This window comes from Crocuta crocuta, unplaced genomic scaffold (genome assembly GCF_008692635.1).
Source record: "Crocuta crocuta isolate KB4526 unplaced genomic scaffold, BGI_CrCroc_1.0 scaffold343, whole genome shotgun sequence".
NCBI classification, from domain to species: Eukaryota; Metazoa; Chordata; class Mammalia; order Carnivora; family Hyaenidae; genus Crocuta; species Crocuta crocuta.
Window position 1 is genome coordinate 4,379,891 of NW_027532679.1, and position 21,542 is coordinate 4,401,432.

The following is a 21,542-nucleotide window of genomic DNA, read 5'->3' on the forward strand; positions in this document are numbered from 1 at the left end:
GTTCGTTAGCCGGTTCCGGTCCCCGTACTTCACTTCCGGTCACCCTCTGTTCCGCCGCGGCCGGTTCCTGCGTCCACTGCTGCCGGTTCCGCCGCGCTCCAGGTGAGGGGACGCGGGGCACCTGGGTGCGCTGCCCACCGAAACGCCGTTGAAGCCGAGGGGCCGCGGCGCAGCACAGCTGTTGGCGCGACGCCGCCTCCGCTACGGTCGGCCCCGGCGGGCTGGAGGATGCTTGTGGGCGCCCTGGGCCACGTCTGCCCCAGTCTGCGGCCCCGGCCCGTTCGTCGTAGGGGCCGCCGCCCTCCCGTCCGGCCTTCTCGCCTGTGTCGTGGGCTTCCGTGCCTCAGTGGGTTTTGCGTCCCCGAACTCGATTCCTCCCTCCCCTGGGGTTTGTCCATCTCTCCTCCTCGCCCTCCCTGTTGAAGGCATCCTGGCCTCCGGGGTTTTTGAGTGTCTACTGTGCTTGTATGCTGTCCCCTACCATTCTCTTCCCACAGCTGCTGCTTCTGCACTACCTCGCAGTTGCTGCTGCTGTAGGCTTGTCAAAAAGTTAACCTCCTCTCGATTATCAAGGTGTTAACTTCTACTGCTATTAGTTTCAAAAATCCGCCTTTGCCACATTTTAGTTGTGTGGGCATGGACAAGTCATTTTCTTTATTTTTCAGTTTTTAAATTTCTATGATGAAGACAATAGTCGTTCAGGATTGTGAAGATTAAGTGATAGAATTAAGTTGTTTAGCATGCTGTCCTTATTCTATAATCTCCACCATTTGTCTTGCTCTGTGCAGTTTTCGAAGTGCTGTCAAGGGTGTTCTGTCATGCCTTTTAACACTGTTCTTGCTAAGTAGATATTAACTACCTCATTTTAGGGTAGGAATTTTGGAATCGATGAGGCAAGTTAGTACAGTATGTTAGGCAGAAGGGCTAACCTAAACAGTGCTTTGTGACTCTAGGTTCACCCTAAAGGTTTGATCCTTGCTTACTTGTTTGGGTTTAATTGCCACCCAGCCCATCCCCAAATCCTTTTGCGGTTTATAAATCTGATAGGGCCTAGCATGATACAAAGTTCAGTAAAACCTTGCTTGGGGAACATAATTTGTTCCCGAAGCATGCTTGTAATCCAGAGTACTCCTATATCAAAGCACATCTGAAGAACCATTGGGTCAGTTGTCATCATGTGATCGTTTACATGTGATCATTTAGCGTCATGTACTACTCATATTGCAGGACGTCACTCATTTATCAAGTTAAAATTTATTAGAAAAATTCCCCATCTCACAGAACACTTGCAGAGCAAGTTACTCACAATCCAAGGTTTTCCTGTATTAGAATTGTGTGAGAAAGAAGGTTAAATGTGAAAACATAAGATGACTCATGTGTTTGCGATGTGTTGTTCCATTGTGAATGATCTCACTATTGAAGAAATTAGATTAAAAGTAATTTTAGGACTATGCATTTAAAATATTAATGGTATTTGTTTTGTTATGCTTGGTCCTTTAGAGCAGTTGCAAATTTGGAATTCCTACAAGTGGTATAGGTAATGTATACCATTGCATACTAGTTTACTAAGCACACAGAGCCCGTGCCATCCGGCACATTTTCTTTCTTAGCTGAGAAAGTTGAGGAGTCTAGAGTATTGGTTCTCAAACTTTTCATATGCCTCAGAAATGATGGGGGGTGGCGGAGGCTGGGACAGGGACTCTTAAAACACAAATTGCTAGGTCCTTTCTCTGCAACCCCAGTTGTTTTTAACAGGTTACCAAGTAGGGTCATGCTGTCAATTGGTCCAAGACCACATTTTGAGAATGCTGAGGTGAAATGACTTGTCTAGGCTCATCTGGAGCTCAGGTGATCTCACTCCACACAACATAAACTGTTAGTGCTGGTTGCATTCCTAGCTCTTGTAAATTTTCATTTTTGTTCCCACCTTCACAGAAAAAAATAGTATTTATTTATTTATTTTTTAAATGTTTTATTTATTTCTAGGAGAGAGAGAGAGAGAGACAGTGTGAGCAGGGGAGGGTCAGAGAGAAGGGAGTCACAGACCGAAACAGGCTCCAGGCTCTGAGCTGGCAGTCAGCACAGAGCCCGACGCGGGGCTCGAACCCACGAACCGCGAGATCATGACCTAAGCGAAAGTCGGACGCTTAACCAACTAAGCCACCCAGGCGCCCCAGAAAAAAATAGTATTTAAAACCATCTTTCAGTTTAGTTCAAAAGGTCTCTTTGGCTCTTTATTGAGGATCATAACATTTGTTAGCAACGTATCTCTAAAATGTATTACATTGCCCTAAATTAACCCACTTTATTTAAATTTCAGTATTGCAGGTTGTAAACATAAGAGTATAAGTATTAAATGAATTCATGGTACTATCTTTTGGTGAAGACATTTAAGTTTCTAACTTGTTTTCACATATGATTCACAGTTTGCCGCCTTCCTGTTGGTCATAATTCAGAAAGAATGCAATCAAATATTTCATTAAATAAGTGATATCATTTGTAAAGACTGACACTTTTGAAATTAGGAAATTCTATTCTCTGACCTGTGAGGGAAATGAACTTGGGAAAACTGTTAGAAAGCTTTAAGAGGGAAGAGACCTACATGTTATGGGTGATGAGAATAGCAGCTACTGTATAATTTTGTGTGCTCGTATCCGTGCCTGTGTGCTTTGTATTTATTGATCTTTCAAGAGAGGCAGTTGTGATATAGGAGAAGAAACATGAGATATAGTCAGAACTGTTATGTTCCCAGTTATGTGCCCATGAGCAGATTACATAACGTCTCTGAACTCTCACTCCATTGTAAGAGGGACAATTCTTACCAACCTTGTTAAATGAGATTGCATAAAAGCTGCCCAACTTATTAAATATGAAACAAATAATGGCTATTTGCTATTTATTTAGCACAGTGCCTAGAATACTTCAGTTCCAGTTTTTAAGAAAATTTATTTAGCCAGTGCTTAATTTATGTAGTGCTTACTATGTGCCAGGTCTATGTGACTTATAAATATTAGCTTAACCCTCATAAGAACCCCCAAAGTAGGTAGTATTATCAGCCTTACTATACAGATGAAGAAACTTAGACACTAACAGTCCGGTAACTTCCCAAAGTCAAATAGCTAGTAAGTGGGAAAGCTGGAATCTGCACCCAGATACTCTATAGAGTTTGCACTTTTAACAACTCACTGTACCACGGCTCAAATGTTAAATAAATATGAATGGTTCATCATGGAAGAACTATCTTGTAGCATAAACCAGGTCAAACAGGGAGAGATAGGTAGCCTATCATTGCAGCTTAACAACTGAACAGGGAGAATCTGATAGAGTGTTACAAAGTGGTAACTCTAAGCCAAAAATTGGGAAAGTAGGGGAATTTTAACTTTGAATCCTAATAACTTTTGGTGTTCTGGTAGCATTTCTTTAAGGAGAATATCTTGTTTCTCCACCATTAGGTTGTAAAGTAAGACTCAAACTGCATTGTTCCTAAAATTTAGTTACAAGTTTGGCTATATCTTTGATGTATCTATTTTAACTTATTTACTTGTATATCTCTTTCTTTTTAGGTATCCTCTTCTGAGCAAAAGCTGCTTGATCATATGTTTCAAGGATGGCTCTCCCTATCATCGTAAAATGGGGTGGACAGGAATATTCAGTGACCACACTTTCAGAAGACGATACTGTGCTAGATCTCAAGCAATTTCTTAAGACCCTCACAGGAGTGCTACCAGAACGCCAAAAATTACTTGGACTTAAAGTTAAAGGTAATTCTCTCTTCACTTTAAACTTCTTGTATTAAGATGTTTATGATTTTTTATATTGGCTATTGTCTTTTTTCTTTAGTAAATCCTTCCACTTAGAGATTTCTTTGATAAGGATATTCCTAAAATTAGTTTATAGTAAAAGTGAAAATATTAAAAGTTACTTGAAAATACCATCACTATTAAGATTACTTTTGATTCCTCTGACAGTTGGTGCTTGCTTGTTAAACCTTTGGCACAGAAGCCTCAGGTAAAACAGTGTAAATTTCTGACAGCTTTGTTCTAGCGCAGCTTTTTCATTACAGCTTGGTTCTACTCTCTTTAAATCATCTTTTCTGCTTCAGAAATAATTAAAAATTATAGGCATTGTTCATACGCAGCCTGAAAGGGACTTTCGTGGTGTTTGTGTTTGGAAGGGTGAATTTTGGGTAGCAGTAAATCTTTAGTTTTATCTTAGGTGCTCAATGTTCAAGACCTTTTGGAAAACATCTTCATTTTGAACAACAAAATAAAACATGAACTTATTTCATTTAGCTAATTGAATGAAAGTGTTCCTCTGAGATGGAGTTGGGGAAGAAACAAACCTTGTATTAGTTGTTACTTCTTAGTGTGGTAGACATTGCTAATTCAGCAGTGACAGTTTGTTAATTTAAGAAAAAAGAAACTGCTGTGGAATCTGTACCAATCCTTTTAATGTTAGGGTTTTATATAATGGGATAGTGAAACCAGCACTTGAACTTTAGTGAGAAAACAGTCATTTGCTTGTATTGTAGGCAAACCTGCAGAAAATGATGTTAAGCTTGGAGCTCTCAAACTGAAACCAAATACTAAAATCATGATGATGGGAACTCGTGAGGAGAGCTTGGTAAATGTTTACTTTTGTTACCATTTGTCCCTTTGAAGATATTATGATTTATATTACACTGTTGTATCATAGTTTTAATTGTGGTAAAATTGTCAATTTAACAGTCAGTGAAAAATAAAAGCTTCCCAGTGTATGTGGTCTTAACTCAGCAGAAAACAAATACCAGGGAACTTGTTAGTATATAGTTAGCCATAAGTGTAGTAGTAGTGCAAATGGTCAAATTTAACATGGTAAATCTGCCCAGTGAACATATATAATGAAGTATAAAATGTGGAAATTTTCTCACAGTCTGTGTTTGAAAGATTCTTGAACTCAGATTGTATTTTTTTATTTGCTTTTTATGCTATGCATGCACTTGTTACATTAAAGATAATCTGGTAAAACAAAACTATTTTTCATCTTAATAGGAAGATGTCTTAGGGCCACCTCCAGACAATGATGATGTTGTCAATGATTTTGATATTGAAGATGAAGTAGTTGAAGTAGAAAATAGGTAAGTACTTTTCACTATCAAAGGAAATAGGTTTTAATGTGAAAAAAGGTGAATGTTTCATCTGATTTTATTTTTCTAATAGGGAAGAAAACCTATTGAAAATTTCTCGCAGGGTAAAAGAGTACAAAGTGGAGATTTTGAATCCTCCCAGGGAAGGGAAAAAGCTTTTGGTGCTAGATGTTGATTATACGTTATTTGGTAAGTCAGCTAAAACTGTGCTTCATCTTCTGTTACCCATAACAACTCTTTTTTTCCCCCTTTTATTTTTTTTCTTCCAGAATGAAATATTTGAAAACTTTTCTTATTATAAAAAGTAAACCATTCATTGTGGAAAATGTTATTTGTAACCCCCAAACCCAAAGATAACTATTCTCATATTTAGATGTGTATCTTCCAGGTTGTGTTTGTATGTATATCCTTTTTACTTTTACTTGATGATATATTAAATATCTCAGTCATTCAATATATTCATTGTGAATTAAGTATATGTAGTTTTTGGTCACACAGTACTGTAGTTTATGGATGCATCGTAATTTAACCAAGTCATTCCCTATTGATTAATGTTTTAATTTTTATGAGGATTATTTAAAAATTACTTTTGATATTTTATCCCTAGTTTTTCATTTAATTATGTTCAGGGCAGATTCTTGAATTAAAAACTTTCATGTCAAAAAAAAAGAAAGATGTGGGGTGCCTGGATGGCTCAGTCGTTAAGTGTCCAACTTCAGCTCAGGTCATCATCTCACGGTTCGTGGGTTTGAGCCCTGCATCGGGTTCTGTGCTGACAGCTCAAAGCCTGGAGCCTGCTTCAGATTCTGTGTCTCTCTCTCCCTGCCACTTCCCCACTCCCACTGTCTTTCTCTCTTTCTCAAAAATAAACAAACATTAAAAAAAGAAGGAAAGATGTTTGTCTCATCCTCTAACATTGCTAAGAAGTGATGAGTTAGCTCCTGATATGGCATGAATTTATTTAGCTCTCATCCTAAACTTTAAGTACAGGTCATAGGTTAATGTATACTTATTTTAAAATTTGATTATTAAGTTAATTGGGCCTGTCATTTTGGTGAAATGTGATTCTGTCTGGAAGGTAAATGGCTAAAAGTAAGTATAAGTGACTCTAGTTTGCTTTTCGTGTCACGAAATAACACCTATATTTTAGAGACTACGTGAAAAGTAAATTCACAGTTTATTGTATAAGCTTGAATTCTGGGTATTGCTCTTCAAAATTAAAGTTGATTAATTAAAATTAGATTGTAAGTTGTTAAATTATGTGCTTTGAAAGACCTCTGTTTATCAAGCAATGTAATTCAGTCTTATGTGGTTTGCATCTGAATGTTTATATTACACTTTTTAAGTTTTGTTGCTATCATGTACTTATCCACGATAACAAACTAATAATCATCAATGACTGATTTTCTTATAGACCACAGGTCTTGTGCAGAGACTGGAGTAGAATTAATGCGGCCATATCTTCACGAATTCCTCACATCTGCATATGAGGATTATGACATTGTTATTTGGTGTAAGCTATATTTTTTATTTAGATTCCATGGTGTAAGCTATATTTTTTGTTTAGATTCCTAATGTCGTTCTATAAATTATTCTACTTTATAAAATGTGACTTAACATGACCTGTTGTTAAATATGATACATTTTTCATTTGTTTTAGCAAATTTCTGATGAAGCATATTTAGCTTTCTTGCAACACAGTATAAACTTACACATATCTTTACCATTACCACTAAAATAGTTAAATGTAGGAAGAGAGTAGATGATGCTGTCAGAATAAAAATGATCTTATTTCCGTAAGACCTCACCTTGCTGAGAACTTTTCTTTCTGATCTTTACTGTGGAATCTTTGATGCTTCAGGATATTGTTGCTTCCTCCATTATCACTCCAATTTCAGGAAAAACTTGGAAAAAGACGTATAAAAAAAATCACAGTGATGTTCTTCAGAAATAAAGGAATATGAATTTACTTAACGGAAATTAATAAATGGACTAAAGCAGTATTACTTAAATTGTGGTTGGTGGCCCATTCCAGGAACTCACAGGTCATTATAAGATCAGTTTGCTCTGAAAAGTAAATTTATTACATTAGTGAGCACACTGTCTAGTTCAATGGACATTTTTTGGTAGCAAGACTTTATTGCTAAGGGAAGCAGTATATTGATTCATATCTTCCCTCCCCTCAAAAATTTAATGTTGCCTCTTGGCAAGCCTTAGGCAGAAAAAATCCTATCCTGATTGTGAATTAAATAAAACCTCATCAGTTAAAGATGCTGCATTTAATTGTACTGGGTTTTTGATGAGTGACCACCTAGTTTTTACTTCAGTCTCTAAATTTCCTTTATACTTTTCCTTTTTAATCACGGTATCTCCATTGTTCAGTGTTAAAATGACTTCATAGCCTTTAACATTAAATACATAGTTAAATACATAGTTTCTTGATTTATGATGTACAGGGAAGAGAGCTCCCTGGGAACAAATTGTTGTTCAACTGACATCTGAGATGACATTTGAGATGACAAAGTTTCCTCTATATTAGACCTAGGATTTTGAGGACTTTTTACTGTCATATGTTTAAAATAAGTTATTTTTATAAATTATGATATTTTTATGGCCATATGTTGAAAAAGGCACTTTACTTTAGAGCTAAATAGAGTTTTAATTCTGACTTGGTTCTTACTTTGTGACACTAGGCAGGTCAGTTCATCTCTCTGAGCCTTAAGTTCCTCATCTGAGAAATGAAGAAAGGAAACCTATATTACAGGGTAGTTGCAAGAATAAAAGTATCAGTATATCAACTAGTATCATGTCTAACATATAGTAGTTACTTAATTGGAAACCCTTTTAATAGCTATGAATATTTTTGTTTTTTATTTGGGAATTATAGACCCAAAATAGATACTGAATTTAAAAAAAAAAATGTTTTTTCCTGTCTTGTGATTGTTGTCATTGTAGATACATCAGTCTCTTAAAATTTTAGTTCAACTGACGAGTTTTGTGTGTAAGGTGATTCTTTCTGTTTTTGCGTATGTGTGCAGAGCTTTTTATTTTGAAAGCTTGGGTACCTCTTTGCTTTTAAAAAATACATATTAAACTCCTTTTCCTTTTTAAACATTTTATTTAGTAAAATGTTTCTCTCCCTCTTTCTCTGCCCCTCTCATGCTTGCACGCATGCCTGCTCTATTTCTCTCTCAAATAAACTTAAAAAATATCATTTTACTTAGTAAAATGTTTAAAATGTAGTTTAGTCCAGTTAACTTGGGACCAGAAGGACATATAAAACTGAGGGTTGAATTTTAATATCAGTGATCTTAAAACTGGTTGGTGTCTGATAATGAGCAGATACATAGATTAAATTTATGAATTTAGTTGTCTCAGACTCATGTTAAAAGCTCCTAGACTGAATAAGCACTAAGTTTCCTGAGGCTGGCAAAATGTTAATTTTCATAGAACTTAACAGTCACTTTTGGCATCAACTTTTGGCACATAACATTGATATGCTTGTATTGACATCTATACTAATGAATTGCATGGCAGTGGGAATGTGGAAGTAGATTGAAGATCCAGGCATCATATATTTAAGTTTGCATTAATAAGAAAATAGTATTAGGGCTGTTTTTTAAAAAAGGTTTAGGTCTTACTTTATAAATTACCTAAATTCAGAATTCTTTGGAACATTGGTTACCTGTATCTTTTAGATAAAAGTTGTTAAAATTCTATTTTGTGTTGACACACTAAAAATAAATTTATCTTTATAAATACTTAAAATTACCACAAATACGTTAGGAATTATTATTTGTGATGTATTTGAACTTTTACTATTGCTTAAAAACCTTATTTAAACAGAAGAAAAAATTCTCAAATGAAGTCCAAGCTTTTCATTTGTGTTGTGTTATCATTCTTCATATTTTAGCTGCAACAAATATGAAGTGGATTGAAGCTAAAATGAAAGTAAGTTTTAGACAATCCATTTAAGAATGTTTTGAAATTGCATTTGTCTTTTTAGAAGTTAGAAGTTGAATTGATTTCATCTCATCAAAGGGCGTTTAGTAGATAAACATGCCATTATCAGGAATAGAAGTGTGTTTAAAATCTGTTTAATAGTGGATTGTATTGAATAATTAAGGCTTTTTCAAAAAAAGTACAGCACAGCTCCCCTCATTTTCCCCCCATTTACAATGCCTTTTTTCCCCCTTCTTTTGCCATGGTATGTAATAATTAAAGAAACAATGTCCTTCTGAAATATAAAAAAATATAAAATGGGATGTAATCTGTTCCTAGTTTATTTTCTTTGGACTACCATTTAGTGACTTAGTAAAATGAAACTAAAAAACTTGCTAGTTGTTGAGAAAGGTGTGGTGGCCAGTAGGTTAGAAAGTTGGCATTGTGGGAAATTGTAGCTGGAGTATTTAGAAAGCCTGGAATTTTTCATGTTATTATGTTTTAACTACATGAATATTTGTATTTATAGGAGCTGGGAGTGAGCACAAATGCAAATTATAAGATTACCTTCATGTTGGACAGTGCTGCTATGATAACAGTGCATACTCCAAGGAGAGGATTAATAGATGTAAGAAATCATTTTACTTCTGGGGTACCTGGGTGGCTCAGTCGGTTGATAGACTGACTCTTGGTTTTGACTCAGGTCATGATCCCAGGATTCGGGAGTTCAAGCCCCACATTGGGCTTCCCACTGAAAGTGTGGAGCCTGCTTGGGATCCTCTTCCTCTCTCTCTGTCCCTCTCATGCTCTCACACATGCATGCTCTATTTCTCTCTCAAATAAACTTAAAAAATATCATCTTATTTCTGTTTAAAGACTTTTTTTCCTAGTGTACCTTTTTTTTAAAAAAGATTTTATCTTTTTAAGTAATATCTACACCCAACTTTGGGCTTGAACTCAGAACCTGAGATGAAGAGTTGTGTGCTGTATTGACTGAGCCAGCCAGGCGCCACTCTAGTGTACTTTTTGTATTTATATTGATGGAATAAACTACAGAAAGAGTTGAGAAGTACTCTGAAAAGATAGAAAAGTGTCAGTTGAGTTTCACATGGAAAGATGCATGTAGGGTTAATAGATTGGAATTTTAATGATAGAATTAAGGATCTTGAGTCAGGAGTGTCAGGAAAGGTCATGGATAATTATCCCATGATGATGGCAGCACAGTGTTGCTAAAAACAGAGTAGGTGTCATCAAGGAAGATACTAGAAGCAAAGCAAAACATACTCTCCCTGCCTTATGTAAAACGTGATAAGTAAAAACGGATACCATAATGCATGTACTTTGGTATGATGTATCTGTAGTCCTAGAGAAGAGCAGCAACAAGAACTGTCAGAGAAAAAGGTTGGGCTAAAAAGATTAGAGTTCTTTGTTTACTTATCAAGTAACCAGTCCTGTTATTGAACAACTACTAGAATGTATTGTGGAAGGCACTGTTGGAGATGAGGAGACATGGTCACGAACTAGTAGGAATTGGGGAGAACTGTTAGCAATCTAGTTTGGAAAGCCTAGTGGGGACTGTATTGAAATCATACATAGATTTATTTAAGTGCATGGAGATTTATTCAGTAAAGGAAATACTTCATACATCAAGGGAAAAACATTATTACGTACTAAAGTAGTACATTTAGAAAATGTAAACACTAAAAATAGTTTGGGAAGTGTTAAACATAGTAGTGTTTATAATAGTGAAAAATTAGAGAAATAAAAATAAACCTGGTTGTTGCCAGAAGGGAGGTAGGTGAGGAGATGGGTAAAATAGATGAAGGAGATTAAAAGGTACAAACTTCCAGTTATGAAATAAATACGTCATAGAGATGAAAAGTACAGCATAGGGAATATAGTCAATAATGTTGTAATAACGTTGTATGGTGATAGATGGTGATTGCACCGTCTTGATCACTAAGTTATGTGTAGAGTTATTGAATCACTGCGTTGTACATTTGAAACTAATAAAACATTTTACATTAATTATACTTCAAGAAGAAGTTAATAAATCCTCAATATCCAATAGTAGGGAATTGGATATAAAAATTTTTGTTCATCCATGTAATGGAATGATGTAATAGAATATTTAGTGAATGAAAAATTTTTCATGATACATCATTAAAGTGAAAGAAGTACTTTAGAGGACAGTATTTGCAGACTGTTAGAAATAGTTTTTAACCTTTATTCTGTTCAGGTTTTCCCTTAACAAAACATCTGTGAACTCAAAAGCTGTTGAAGTTTATAAAAAAGACTGGAGGTAAATATAAATACAGTATTGTCAGAATAGCTAATTATTATTCTTGGCAATGATAGGATTGCAGATGATTTTAAATGTTCCAGTGTGCTTTTCTGTGTTTTCACAGTTTTTTCCTATCAGCAGTATTATCTCTCTAATTGAGAATAAATAGTCCCATGTTTTCGGGAACAGAGTGCACATGACGTAATTAGAATGTAACAGCAGTATTTAAGAGGATGCAGGATTCTAACCTTGGGTGTCATCAACTAAAGCTCTGGTCCTCTTGAGGCTTTTGTTAGCCAAGAATATGAAGAATCTGGCTTATTGGGTCAGTTGCATCTTTGTCTTGAAGTATTTGGGGAGTTTGTTTCAATAGTAAACAAGTAGTAAAAATTAATTTTTAATTTTAAAAATTATTTAAAATTAAAGTATTTTAAATAATAAAGTATAAGAACATTCTTTGCAGTAGTTAAGACACTAGAAGAATAAAGGCTTTCTCCATATTAAAATATGTTCTAGAAAGAGAAAAAATATTATTAAATGACAACTTTTGTCATCTATTTATTACCATTTAATCTCATATAATTATAATTATTATCATAGAATCTCATGTTACCATAAATGAGACTCCTGTCTTCAAAAAAACTTGTAAAAAATAGTTTATTTAAAAAATTTTCTGAATGTGCAAAATAAATTCATATGATTTAAAACTAAAAAAATAAGTATGTAATGAAAAGTCCTCCTCCCACCTGGCCCTTTAGCCACTTAGTCTTTTCTTCCTACTGTTATTGTGTAGTCTTATAGAGAATTTATGCAAGTACCAACAGATAGGAATGTATAAGGAATTATCTTTTTGAAGACTTATTTTAAGAACTCAGAACTAGGGGCTCAGTTGGTTAAGCATCTGACTCTTGGTTTCGGCTCAGGTCATGATCTCACGTTTTTTGAGTTTGAGCCCAGCATTGGGCTCCCCGCTCACATGGCAGAACCTGCTTGGGATTCTTTCTCTATCCTGCTCTCTCTGCCCCTCCCCTACTCACGCTGTCTCTGTCTCTCTCAAAATAAATAAATAAACTTTAAAAAAAAAAAACGAAAGAACTCAGACCGAGGGATGCTTGGGTGGTTCAGTCGCTTGAGCATTTGGCTCTTGATTTTGGCTTAGGTCATGATCCCAGAATTGTAGGATCAAGCCTCATGTCAGGTTCCGTGCTGAGCGTAAAACCTGCTTAAGATGATCTCTCTCCCTCTGCCCCTCTCCCCCACTCATGTGCTCTTTTTCTGTCTTTCTCTAAGAAAAAAAAAAAAAAAAACTCAGAAATAAAAGCAAGAGATTACAAATTATAGTGCTTTTGAAGTTAACCAGTTGTCCTAGAAGTTGTGCTCCTGTGCCACTAAATTAAAGGCTGAATCAATTTTCTTTCCTCTACGGAGTATTTAAGTTCTGAATTAATAATAGAACCAGGTACATTGTTTGTTATTAAGGTTTTCTAATTTTGAAAAAAGACCCCATTTGACACTTAGGCTCTGAGGGGAATGTATTAGCTCAGTAAGTCATGTGACTACTCAGTAGACAATTAACCACTTTGTATTCTTTTTAAATAATTACTCCTCCTTTGACTTCCAAACTTCACGTTAAAATTACAGAAAGTCTTATAGTGAGTTTAATCAGGTAGACATGAACAGACCTTTCAGATGTTAACATTGTGAGATCCATTGTGTTTTAAAATGTGTTGTATCTCAGCTGGATCTGTTCACACAGCCAGCCATCCGTGTCCTACAGGAAGAAAGGAGCACTCTGACGCAGTTCTGCAGGGCATTTTGAGGGTATCTCTGCTTTTAAGAAAGGATGAACTGTTCATAAAATTGAGTTAAATCTAAACTTTTATTCTAAGGTAAAGCCTCTTGGTGTTATATGGGGAAAGTTTTCGGAGTTTTACAGCAAAAAAAACACCATTATGTTTGATGACATTGGAAGAAATTTTCTAATGAACCCACAGAATGGATTAAAGGTAAGACATAATTTTACTTGCTATGCTTACGTAATCTGGAATTTGTGGTAGAACTTCATCACTGTTGAATTTCATAGATTTTCGGAAGTCTTGTATTATGGTCACAGACAAGAAAGCTTACATAGTTAGAAAAGTTCATACACAGTTCAACATTCTGTCTCCCACATTGGTATCTTGGTTTGCCAATTCATCTAGGTGTTTTTAATGAGCTGTGTGGAGCAACGTGGGCTGTTGTTGACTTTTAGCATCATTTTATTAGCGATACAAATCTTAGAATTTCTGATGTTCTGGTTAACTGGAAAGCTGGCAGTAAAAGTTTATTTTTTCCTGTTTAAACTGAAACTAAGGGTTTTGAAAATTCATACAGGGAAAGTAGAGATCCTGGAGTTATAAAACGCCAGAGCTAGGAATCTCTGTCATTTTGTCTGCCTTCTTAACTTTATATAAACAATCTGAGGATCAGAAAATCTGTAACTTGCCCAAAATCATGTATGTAACTGGTGAATGACAGAATTTGAGTTAGAATCTAAGTGACTTGATTCCAGTGATCTTAGCATGAAGTCCTATGCAGTCTTGTATAGACATGATGGGTAACATTTAATCCTGGTGGCAGCATAAAATTGGTAAGAGGAAAATTTGAAACTTTACATTTCTGGTATCTATCGTTGCCCGTATGTTAATATAATATGAAAGTGGAAAAGATAGCTCTATAGTATGATACTAATGCAAGCGGAATCTCAATCTGAAATGGCAATACTGACCCTAAGATATTTCAATTCTCAGTCCTGAACTTTTCCACAAGTTGGGTTCTTGATAACTTTATTTATTTTATTTTTTTAATTTTTTAATGTTTATTTATTATTGAGACAGAGAAACAGAGGATGAGTGGGGGAGGGACAGAGAGAGGGGAAGACAGAGAATCCAAAGCAGGCTCCAGGCTCTGAGCTGTCAGCACAGAGCCCGACACGGGACTCGAACCCACGAACCGTGAGATCATGACCTGAGCTGAAGTCGGACGCCCAACCAACTGAGCCACCCAGGCGCCCCAGGTTCTTGATAACTTTAGTAGAGAAAAATTTGAAGAGAGTACATTTTTGAAGCTTTCCTTACAGACTGTGGGTGTAGTCTTCAGTGTTTGAGGACAGTTTGGAGACAGAATGCTGATCTCAGTAGTGAGTTGTAGCAATTAAAAATGCTAGTAGTACTTGAGGTAGATTGGTGGTTATGTTCCTCTTTAAAAATGGTATCTGTTTGAGGCTTTGGGAGAAGTGTTTTTCTCAAGTGTTGTACAGAAATAAATTCTGGAGTAAAGATTCATTTGATCTAAACCAAATGAAATTAGTGGTTGATACCTGCTCAGGAAAGGAAGTGAAATCATGATGTTCAAGGAGTGATTTTTGAGGAAAGCTTTATCTTAAAACAAACAAACAAACATAATCCTTAGTTTTATGTGTGTTTAGAAGAAACTTTATTTTCCCAGCCCACATTTGGGCCCAGCTTCTCTCTGAACGCAAAGATGATATACACACTTAGTTATTCATGTTACTTTAAAGCAAGATTATTATTATTATTATTTTAAACTAGGTACTCTGTAGAATCACTGAAAGAATTCCTAAAAATTTAAAAGCCTCCAATCTGTCCAAATTTTAATTCAGGAGAGGTATTTTTAAACATTCTACAGCTAATCTCTCACATGTCTCCTTTTGAAAACTTCTTTTAAGAAGGTAATTATTAACAATCTCTACACATTGACATAGAAGCCATTTTGAAATTGAGAAATATTCTTACTGTGTTTTGTTGTCATGGTTTCCTAATGCTCTTGATAGAAGTCTCAAAAAAAAGGTTATTTTTAAAATAGCAAACTTCTAATACTATAAGCTTGCCAATCTTAAGGTTTAATGTGGAATATAGAAGCCATGGTGAATTAGGAATAAGTACATTACTGAACTAAACAAAACTTGAGTTTTAGTCCTGGATAAATCAGTACTCTGAAAACTTAGATTGTTATTTACACAAGGAAATGATATAAGAGAAGGCTGGTAATCTAGACCATGTTAAGTTCCTAAAAATGTTTCTTTGGTTTGAGACTACAATCGTCACACATGTTGCCTGTCCTGCTAGTGAGATCATTTTTGAGCAGTGGTACAATAATAAGTGATTATGCTAGAACAAGTGAAGTTAGGTGAATAATGGACTTTTTTCCACTTTACTACTTTAACTGTTAGATCCAGAGTCATAGGAGTATTTTAGCTTTGTTATTTAATAGTGCTTAAGACCAAATGTTTACAAAGTAAAGGTAACTTAGCAGGACCTTGGTAAATCTTTACCAGCCACAGAAACTGTACTTTCTCTTTTAGTTGAAATCCCTTCCTACTTTAAAGTAGAAATCACATTGGCACATTGTATATTAATAGATTAAAAGTTAGCATGTTGTCTTTTTTTATTGGAATGAAGGAATACTTTGAAAGATTTTAATATTGCCCAAGATTATGTAGAAATTCATTTCACCACATCATTATATCCTGCCTCTTTACTCCCAGCCCCAAGGCTTAAGCAAGGTCTGGTTCTTGAAGAGAATCTTCTTGATCTCCCACGTGCATTGCTGCTGCTGTGAGACAGCACTGCCCACTCTACCTGTTTGGAAGCAGAATCTCCTACAACTGCTTGCTTCTGTGCAGACTCACTAGGACAGCTCTTTTTGGTGCCCTTAAAGTTGTAGAAGCCTAGCTGACTGATGGGGGTCCTAACACCAAGCTGTTCTGATGCAAGTAGAACATACAGAAAAATTTTCTTCTGTCCATTTCAAGCTGATGTTCTGTCTTTCCAATAACAGAAGATAGGAATATATATAAAAAAATATTTAAAACCTTTCCTATTCTTGATAGGGTATTCTTTGGGTTCATTGTATTTAACAGGTGACAAGTAAATGTCATCTGTTTCTCAGTTTACTAAGTAAAATTAATAACTGATAAGCAGTTTACATTTTCTCCAAATCATGATAAGGATATATTAATACTTTACTAAGTATGATTTATTTAGTTCTCCTTATATGTGTGTTTTAGGAATATGATTTTTAAAAACTATTTTTTATAAAATGGAAAAATCCAAATATAAATAGAACTATATAGAATTATATAAGGAACTTCTGTGTTTGCATCGTTCAGTTTAAACAACTTATTAATTCATAGATGATTATGTTTGCTCTGTACCCAGCCTACTTCCCTCTCTGTAATTAAAGCAAATCTCAGACGTACCATTTCATCAAATTTAATTAAAAATTTTTGAAAGGTTGTCTTGGGTTTTATAAAGATACTTGAGTTGATGTCTAAAAAGACAAAACCCTTTATTGGAACTGTGACAAAGAAAAGTGCATAAAATTTATAATTTAACAAATAGATATAAAGATAACACATGTAATTACCACCAAGCCAAGGTATTAATATCTCTTACTAATTACAATTCTCTACCCTATCTGCCATCCTGACTTTTATGCTTTTGAAATGAATGCTTTTCATCATAAAATATACCAACCTTAAAAATCTGGAAAGTATGACTTTTTATGGGAAAACTCTTGTGTAGTTAAAATATTTTCATAGATACTTTAATAATAAAAATATTTGTGATAAAATAAGAGAAAACATGTTATATAAATGTATAATAGCTATATAAAATTTTATAGCAAAAACACTGAAATGAAAATCATCATTGTTAAAATTTATTTCACTCCCCTGTTAGATCAAGCTTGTATTTGGATTAACATAAATTAGGTGGCATGAATTAAGTTATTTAATTGGTTAGAAGCAGCTGGATTGATAGAAGAGGCAAAAGTGTACAGTTTTGCAAAGTAGAGAAGCTGTTCAAGTGCTACAAGAGAGCTGGTGCTGTCAGTCAGGTTCAGACTGAAAACGTAAAGTAAGGTGAATGAGGTGGAAGAGCTCTTAACTGCATTAGGAACATTATAGCATGACTGTCAATTTATTGCACTGAGATAGTGCAAAAGTCCTTTTCAGTACCGACACCTTTAGTCATATTTTAATCTCATTAACTGAATCCGAATGAGAGGATAGTGTAGATGCGCTAGTTTCCTTACTGCAATGTAAAGTATTGGATGTTTGTTTCTTAACAGATAAGACCTTTTATGAAAGCACACCTAAATCGAGATAAAGACAAGGAACTTTTAAAATTAACTCAGTACCTCAAGGAAATAGCAAAATTAGATGACTTTTTGGACCTAAATCACAAATATTGGGAAAGGTAAGTGCTAATTGCTCATCCCATTTCCTCCTTGCATTAATGAATGAAAAAACTATCCGGTGTCCATGGCATACACATAATTCTGAATTTTTATTTGAAGTGTGTGAATTCTAAAACTATTTTCTAATCCAGTGAGTGATATCTCCCTTGAAAGTATTTTTTTTTCATCTTAACCTCTAACTTGTTCATAAACTCTCATCTCTTAGGATTTTTAATCCTTTCTAGGAGAGAGGATTTGAGACTGATACGCATTTGTGATGCTACTTGTAAATTTCCCTGTGACACTAGATAGGTCACCCTTTTATGAGTCATACAGAATGTAGTCCCCTGTTCTTATATGTAAAATAAAGTCAGGATAAAATAAAACACATTAAAAAAATTTTTTTTTGTTAAAAATCACTCTACAAGTAACCTCTCTTGTATAGCAGAAAAATTTGAAAACTTTAATCCAGTAGAAAAACAATTACATAATGATTTTCTTTTCCAAAGAGAACCATAGTTACCATCTTGATGTGTAGTAGTCTTCTAGCCTTTCTTCTAAGCACAAACATTTGCACAAATCTACATTTAGACTGCATTTAAACATCAAGATTTTGAAGCAGGGAAAACTTCTGGAGAAGTGGACAGGATTATAATGTACTGTAAGTAATTTTTTGGAATTAGATCATTTAAAGATCTGATTGCATTAATACAGCAACAAAAGAAACTGCTCAGGTAATAGCAACAATTAGGCTAAAATAGGGTAATTAGGAATAAATTCTAAAAGAAAGCTCTTCTGGGGTACCTGGGTGGCTCAGTTAGTTGTATCCAACTCGTGGATTTGGCTCAGGTCATGATCTCATGGTCCATGGGTTTTAGCCCTGCCTTGGACTCCATGCTGACATATAGCTTTTTATTAGATGATTCTCATTCATAATCCTATTAGGAAGACAAAGCAGGCAATTTTATCCTCATCTCCAAATTACAGATGATGTAACTAAAGAATAGAGATAGTAAATGCTACAAAGTGAGCAAGTTTTGCACCATTAAAACTTTTCTTGGGTCACGTGCGTGTCTCAGTTAGTTAGGTGTCTGACTTCAGCTCAGGTCATGATCTCATGGTTCATGAGTCTGCGCCTCACAACAGGCTTGCTGCTGCAGTACAGAGCCCACTTCGGGCCGTCTCTCTCCTGCCCTCTCTGCCCCTCCCTCCCTCCCCTTCTCCCTCTCCCTCTCAAAAATAAACAAAGAGCTAAAAAAACAAAAACAAAAAGTTGTCCAGGTCTTCTGATTTTAAGAACTCTTTCCCACCCCATACTACTGAATATAGTAATTTATATATTTGAGAAATATAGGTAAAAATTTGAATTTAGTGGTAGATTCCTATAAAATAATATGAGGAAAAATTAATTACTTATTATTAACATCTTTGCATCTTTACACTCTTGATCAGAGTCTTATAGCATCTGTGGCCCATAGTCATTACCCATGAAAAAAAAGTCTTTAAATGAATGAGAAATTTTTTGTGGAAATTGCAATATTAGTTAATACATCACTTTCACATTAGGAAGTCAGGCAGTATGAAGGGAGAGATTGCAGTCTCCAGAACCTTGTTTTGAGTCTGAGCTCTGCCACTTTCTAGCTCATTGAACTTGGGTAAATTGCGTACCCTCTTCATGCCTGTGAAATAAGAATAATTCTAAAAGAAAGCTATTCCTGTGTTCCTGGGTGGTTCAGTTAAGTGTCCAACACTTGGTTTTGGCTCAGGTCGTGATCTCATTGTGCGTGCGTTCGAGCCCTGCATTGGGCTCTGTACTAACAGTGCAGAACCTGTGTGGTATTCTCTCCCTTTCTCTCTGCCCCTCCCCTGCTTGTGCTTCCTCTCTCTCTGTCTCTCAAAACAAACATTAAGAAGATAAAAGAAAGCTCTTCATAGAGCTGTTGTGAGGACTAAATGAATTAATACCTGTACTTAAAACAGTGGGGGGGAAGGGCACGTAGGTGGCTCAGTGGGTTAAGTGTCCGCCTCTTGATTTTGCCTCAGGTCATGATCTCATGGTTCATGGGATCAAGCTCTGAGTCAGGCTCTGAGCTGACAGCTGGAGCTTGCTTGGGATTCTCTCTCCCTCTCTCTCTCTGTCTCTTCCCTGCTCATTGTTTCTCTCTCTCTCAAAAAAACAAAAACAAAAAACCAGTGGTTGGCACATAAACAGTCAGTAATAGGTATTAGTTATTACATTAACATTAACATCTGGAAATGTTTTGTTATTAAAATCTGTTTCCTTTGGGAGGAGAGTTAGATCGTTACTGTGAATTTATCATGATACAGCTTAGACATATTTATTTTATTTCTTGCAGGTATCTGTCAAAGAAGCAAGGACAGTAGTTACAAGTTACATGGGCAGTTACCGAGGATACTTGAGATCACGAACTTCTTGCTTTTCTGCTAGAAATCATTATAATAGTGCTGGACACTGCAGCGAATATCAGACTGCTTATACTTGGTCTTCCAGTTTTGTAAATTTAATTTTATATTTTTTGAAGATCATAGCAATACGCTTAAAAAATCCTTTTCTCCTATATGAATATACTGTTACTCTTGAAAAATATTTTCTCCGGCATTGAGTACTGAGTTCCCCCCCCCCCCACACACACACAAAATGTACAAAAATGTATTCTCAACGGTGTCATTTTGTGGCTTGGAAACCAGTTATGTCTTGTGTTTTTGTCTCACTGTGTTGTTTGACTAAATCTAAGACCAAACCCATCTTGAAGCTACTGCTTTTCCCTTTAAAACTCCCCCCAAAAAAAGTTTTTGCTTAAGGAACCTAGTTTGGTATGCTTAAAAATACCAAGAGTTTTTTTATTCCTTTGTTGTAGACACAATTTCTCTTCTTCCTGTGCACTATTTACATCTCTACATTTTGATCTGTCTCAGTTTGGTCTGTATGTGTGTCTGTGTTCTTTGAGTAAAACTGGAAAACGTCAGCTGTGATACAAGTATGTCTCATAGTATGAGAAATAGGAAACATAAGACTGAAGAGTAAAACTAAAGAACAAAAATCTTCCTTTTTTTGGTGGCTAAGTAAAGGCACTTCTGCCTAAAACCGTTGTCATAAAAGCAATTAAAGGCAATACATTTTTAAGTGGACATGTCACTGGCTCAGCCCTAAAAAGCATGAACAAAAAGTTTTTGTTCTGTTCCAGCTCTATATTGTCTTAAGTGCAAACACTATGTTTCAGTGAAAATATTTAGCCATAAGGTTAAAAAAAAATTATTTGCAATGCTTAAGCCCGCAGATATATAATGTGACCACTGTTTGTGTTGACAGTATTGCTTTATACAGTTCTTGTATTTGAAAGGAATCTGGTCCTTTCAAATAAACATGGTGTATATTGTTCTTACGGGACTATTTCAGTGGTGTAAATAATAAATACTTTTTCTTAAAACATTGGTTTTGGTCTTTACTACCCCAAATATTTCGCCTCTTTCTGGAATCACAAAATGAAACATTAGGTTCAGGCAAGGACCTTTCAGAAAAAAACTAAACATGTATGGTTTATAAGTGTGTATATCACTATTCATGCATTCAGAATTGGTTTTAGCAGCTAATTAGATATGTTACGTTACTTAATTCTAGTAAGTACCCTGTATTCAGGGAGATAAGCTGTTTTTGTGACAGGTTATTATAAAAAATATATAGTGTAGAAGTGCTTGGGAACTCTTAACTAAATTCAATTAAAAACATCTTTCTAAATTATGAGGTTAAATTTAAACATTTAGGGATGGAGTAGAAGTTTTAGGAATATTCACTTCACTGGAGCACTTTCCCATTGTAAAAGGTGGTTTACTGTTCCAAAGTAGGTGTGGAAAGGGCTTAAATCCTCTTCGGAAAACTGAACACTTAAAGCTGTTTAGTTCGGAAGAGCAGATGTTTTCTAATTCAATATA

General features: G+C 35.3%; 1 protein-coding gene across 3 annotated transcripts; it reads left to right on the plus strand.

Annotated features, from left to right (window-relative positions):
* Positions 1-13: 13 nt before the first annotated feature.
* Positions 14-21,042, plus strand: UBLCP1 (ubiquitin like domain containing CTD phosphatase 1). 3 transcript variants are annotated; one of them, XM_077780790.1, is made up of 11 exons: positions 14-102; positions 3,564-3,761; positions 4,532-4,623; positions 5,031-5,116; positions 5,199-5,314; positions 6,540-6,638; positions 9,039-9,076; positions 9,597-9,695; positions 13,241-13,357; positions 17,484-17,611; positions 19,949-21,042. In XM_077780790.1, the coding sequence occupies exons 2-11, from the start codon at positions 3,608-3,610 to the stop codon at positions 19,974-19,976; spliced, it is 957 nt and encodes a 318-aa protein (XP_077636916.1). In that variant the 5' UTR covers positions 14-102; positions 3,564-3,607; the 3' UTR covers positions 19,977-21,042. The 3 variants fall into 3 exon arrangements, with proteins under 3 accessions (XP_077636916.1, XP_077636918.1, XP_077636917.1); XM_077780791.1 differs by lacking the exon at positions 14-102 and adding an exon at positions 113-346; XM_077780792.1 differs by lacking the exon at positions 19,949-21,042 and having other exon boundaries at positions 17,484-17,615.
* Positions 21,043-21,542: the final 500 nt, after the last annotated feature.

Bases quoted from the DNA above. Each gene is read 5' to 3' on its own strand.
- UBLCP1 (XM_077780790.1), top strand. From the start codon at position 3,608: ATGGCTCTCCCTATCATCGTAAAATGGGGTGGACAGGAATATTCAGTG. The intron at 5,315-6,539 runs GTAAGTCAGCTA...ATTTTCTTATAG, and splicing joins TGTTGATTATACGTTATTTG to ACCACAGGTCTTGTGCAGAG. The intron at 9,696-13,240 runs GTAAGAAATCAT...TTTTATTCTAAG, and splicing joins CAAGGAGAGGATTAATAGAT to GTAAAGCCTCTTGGTGTTAT.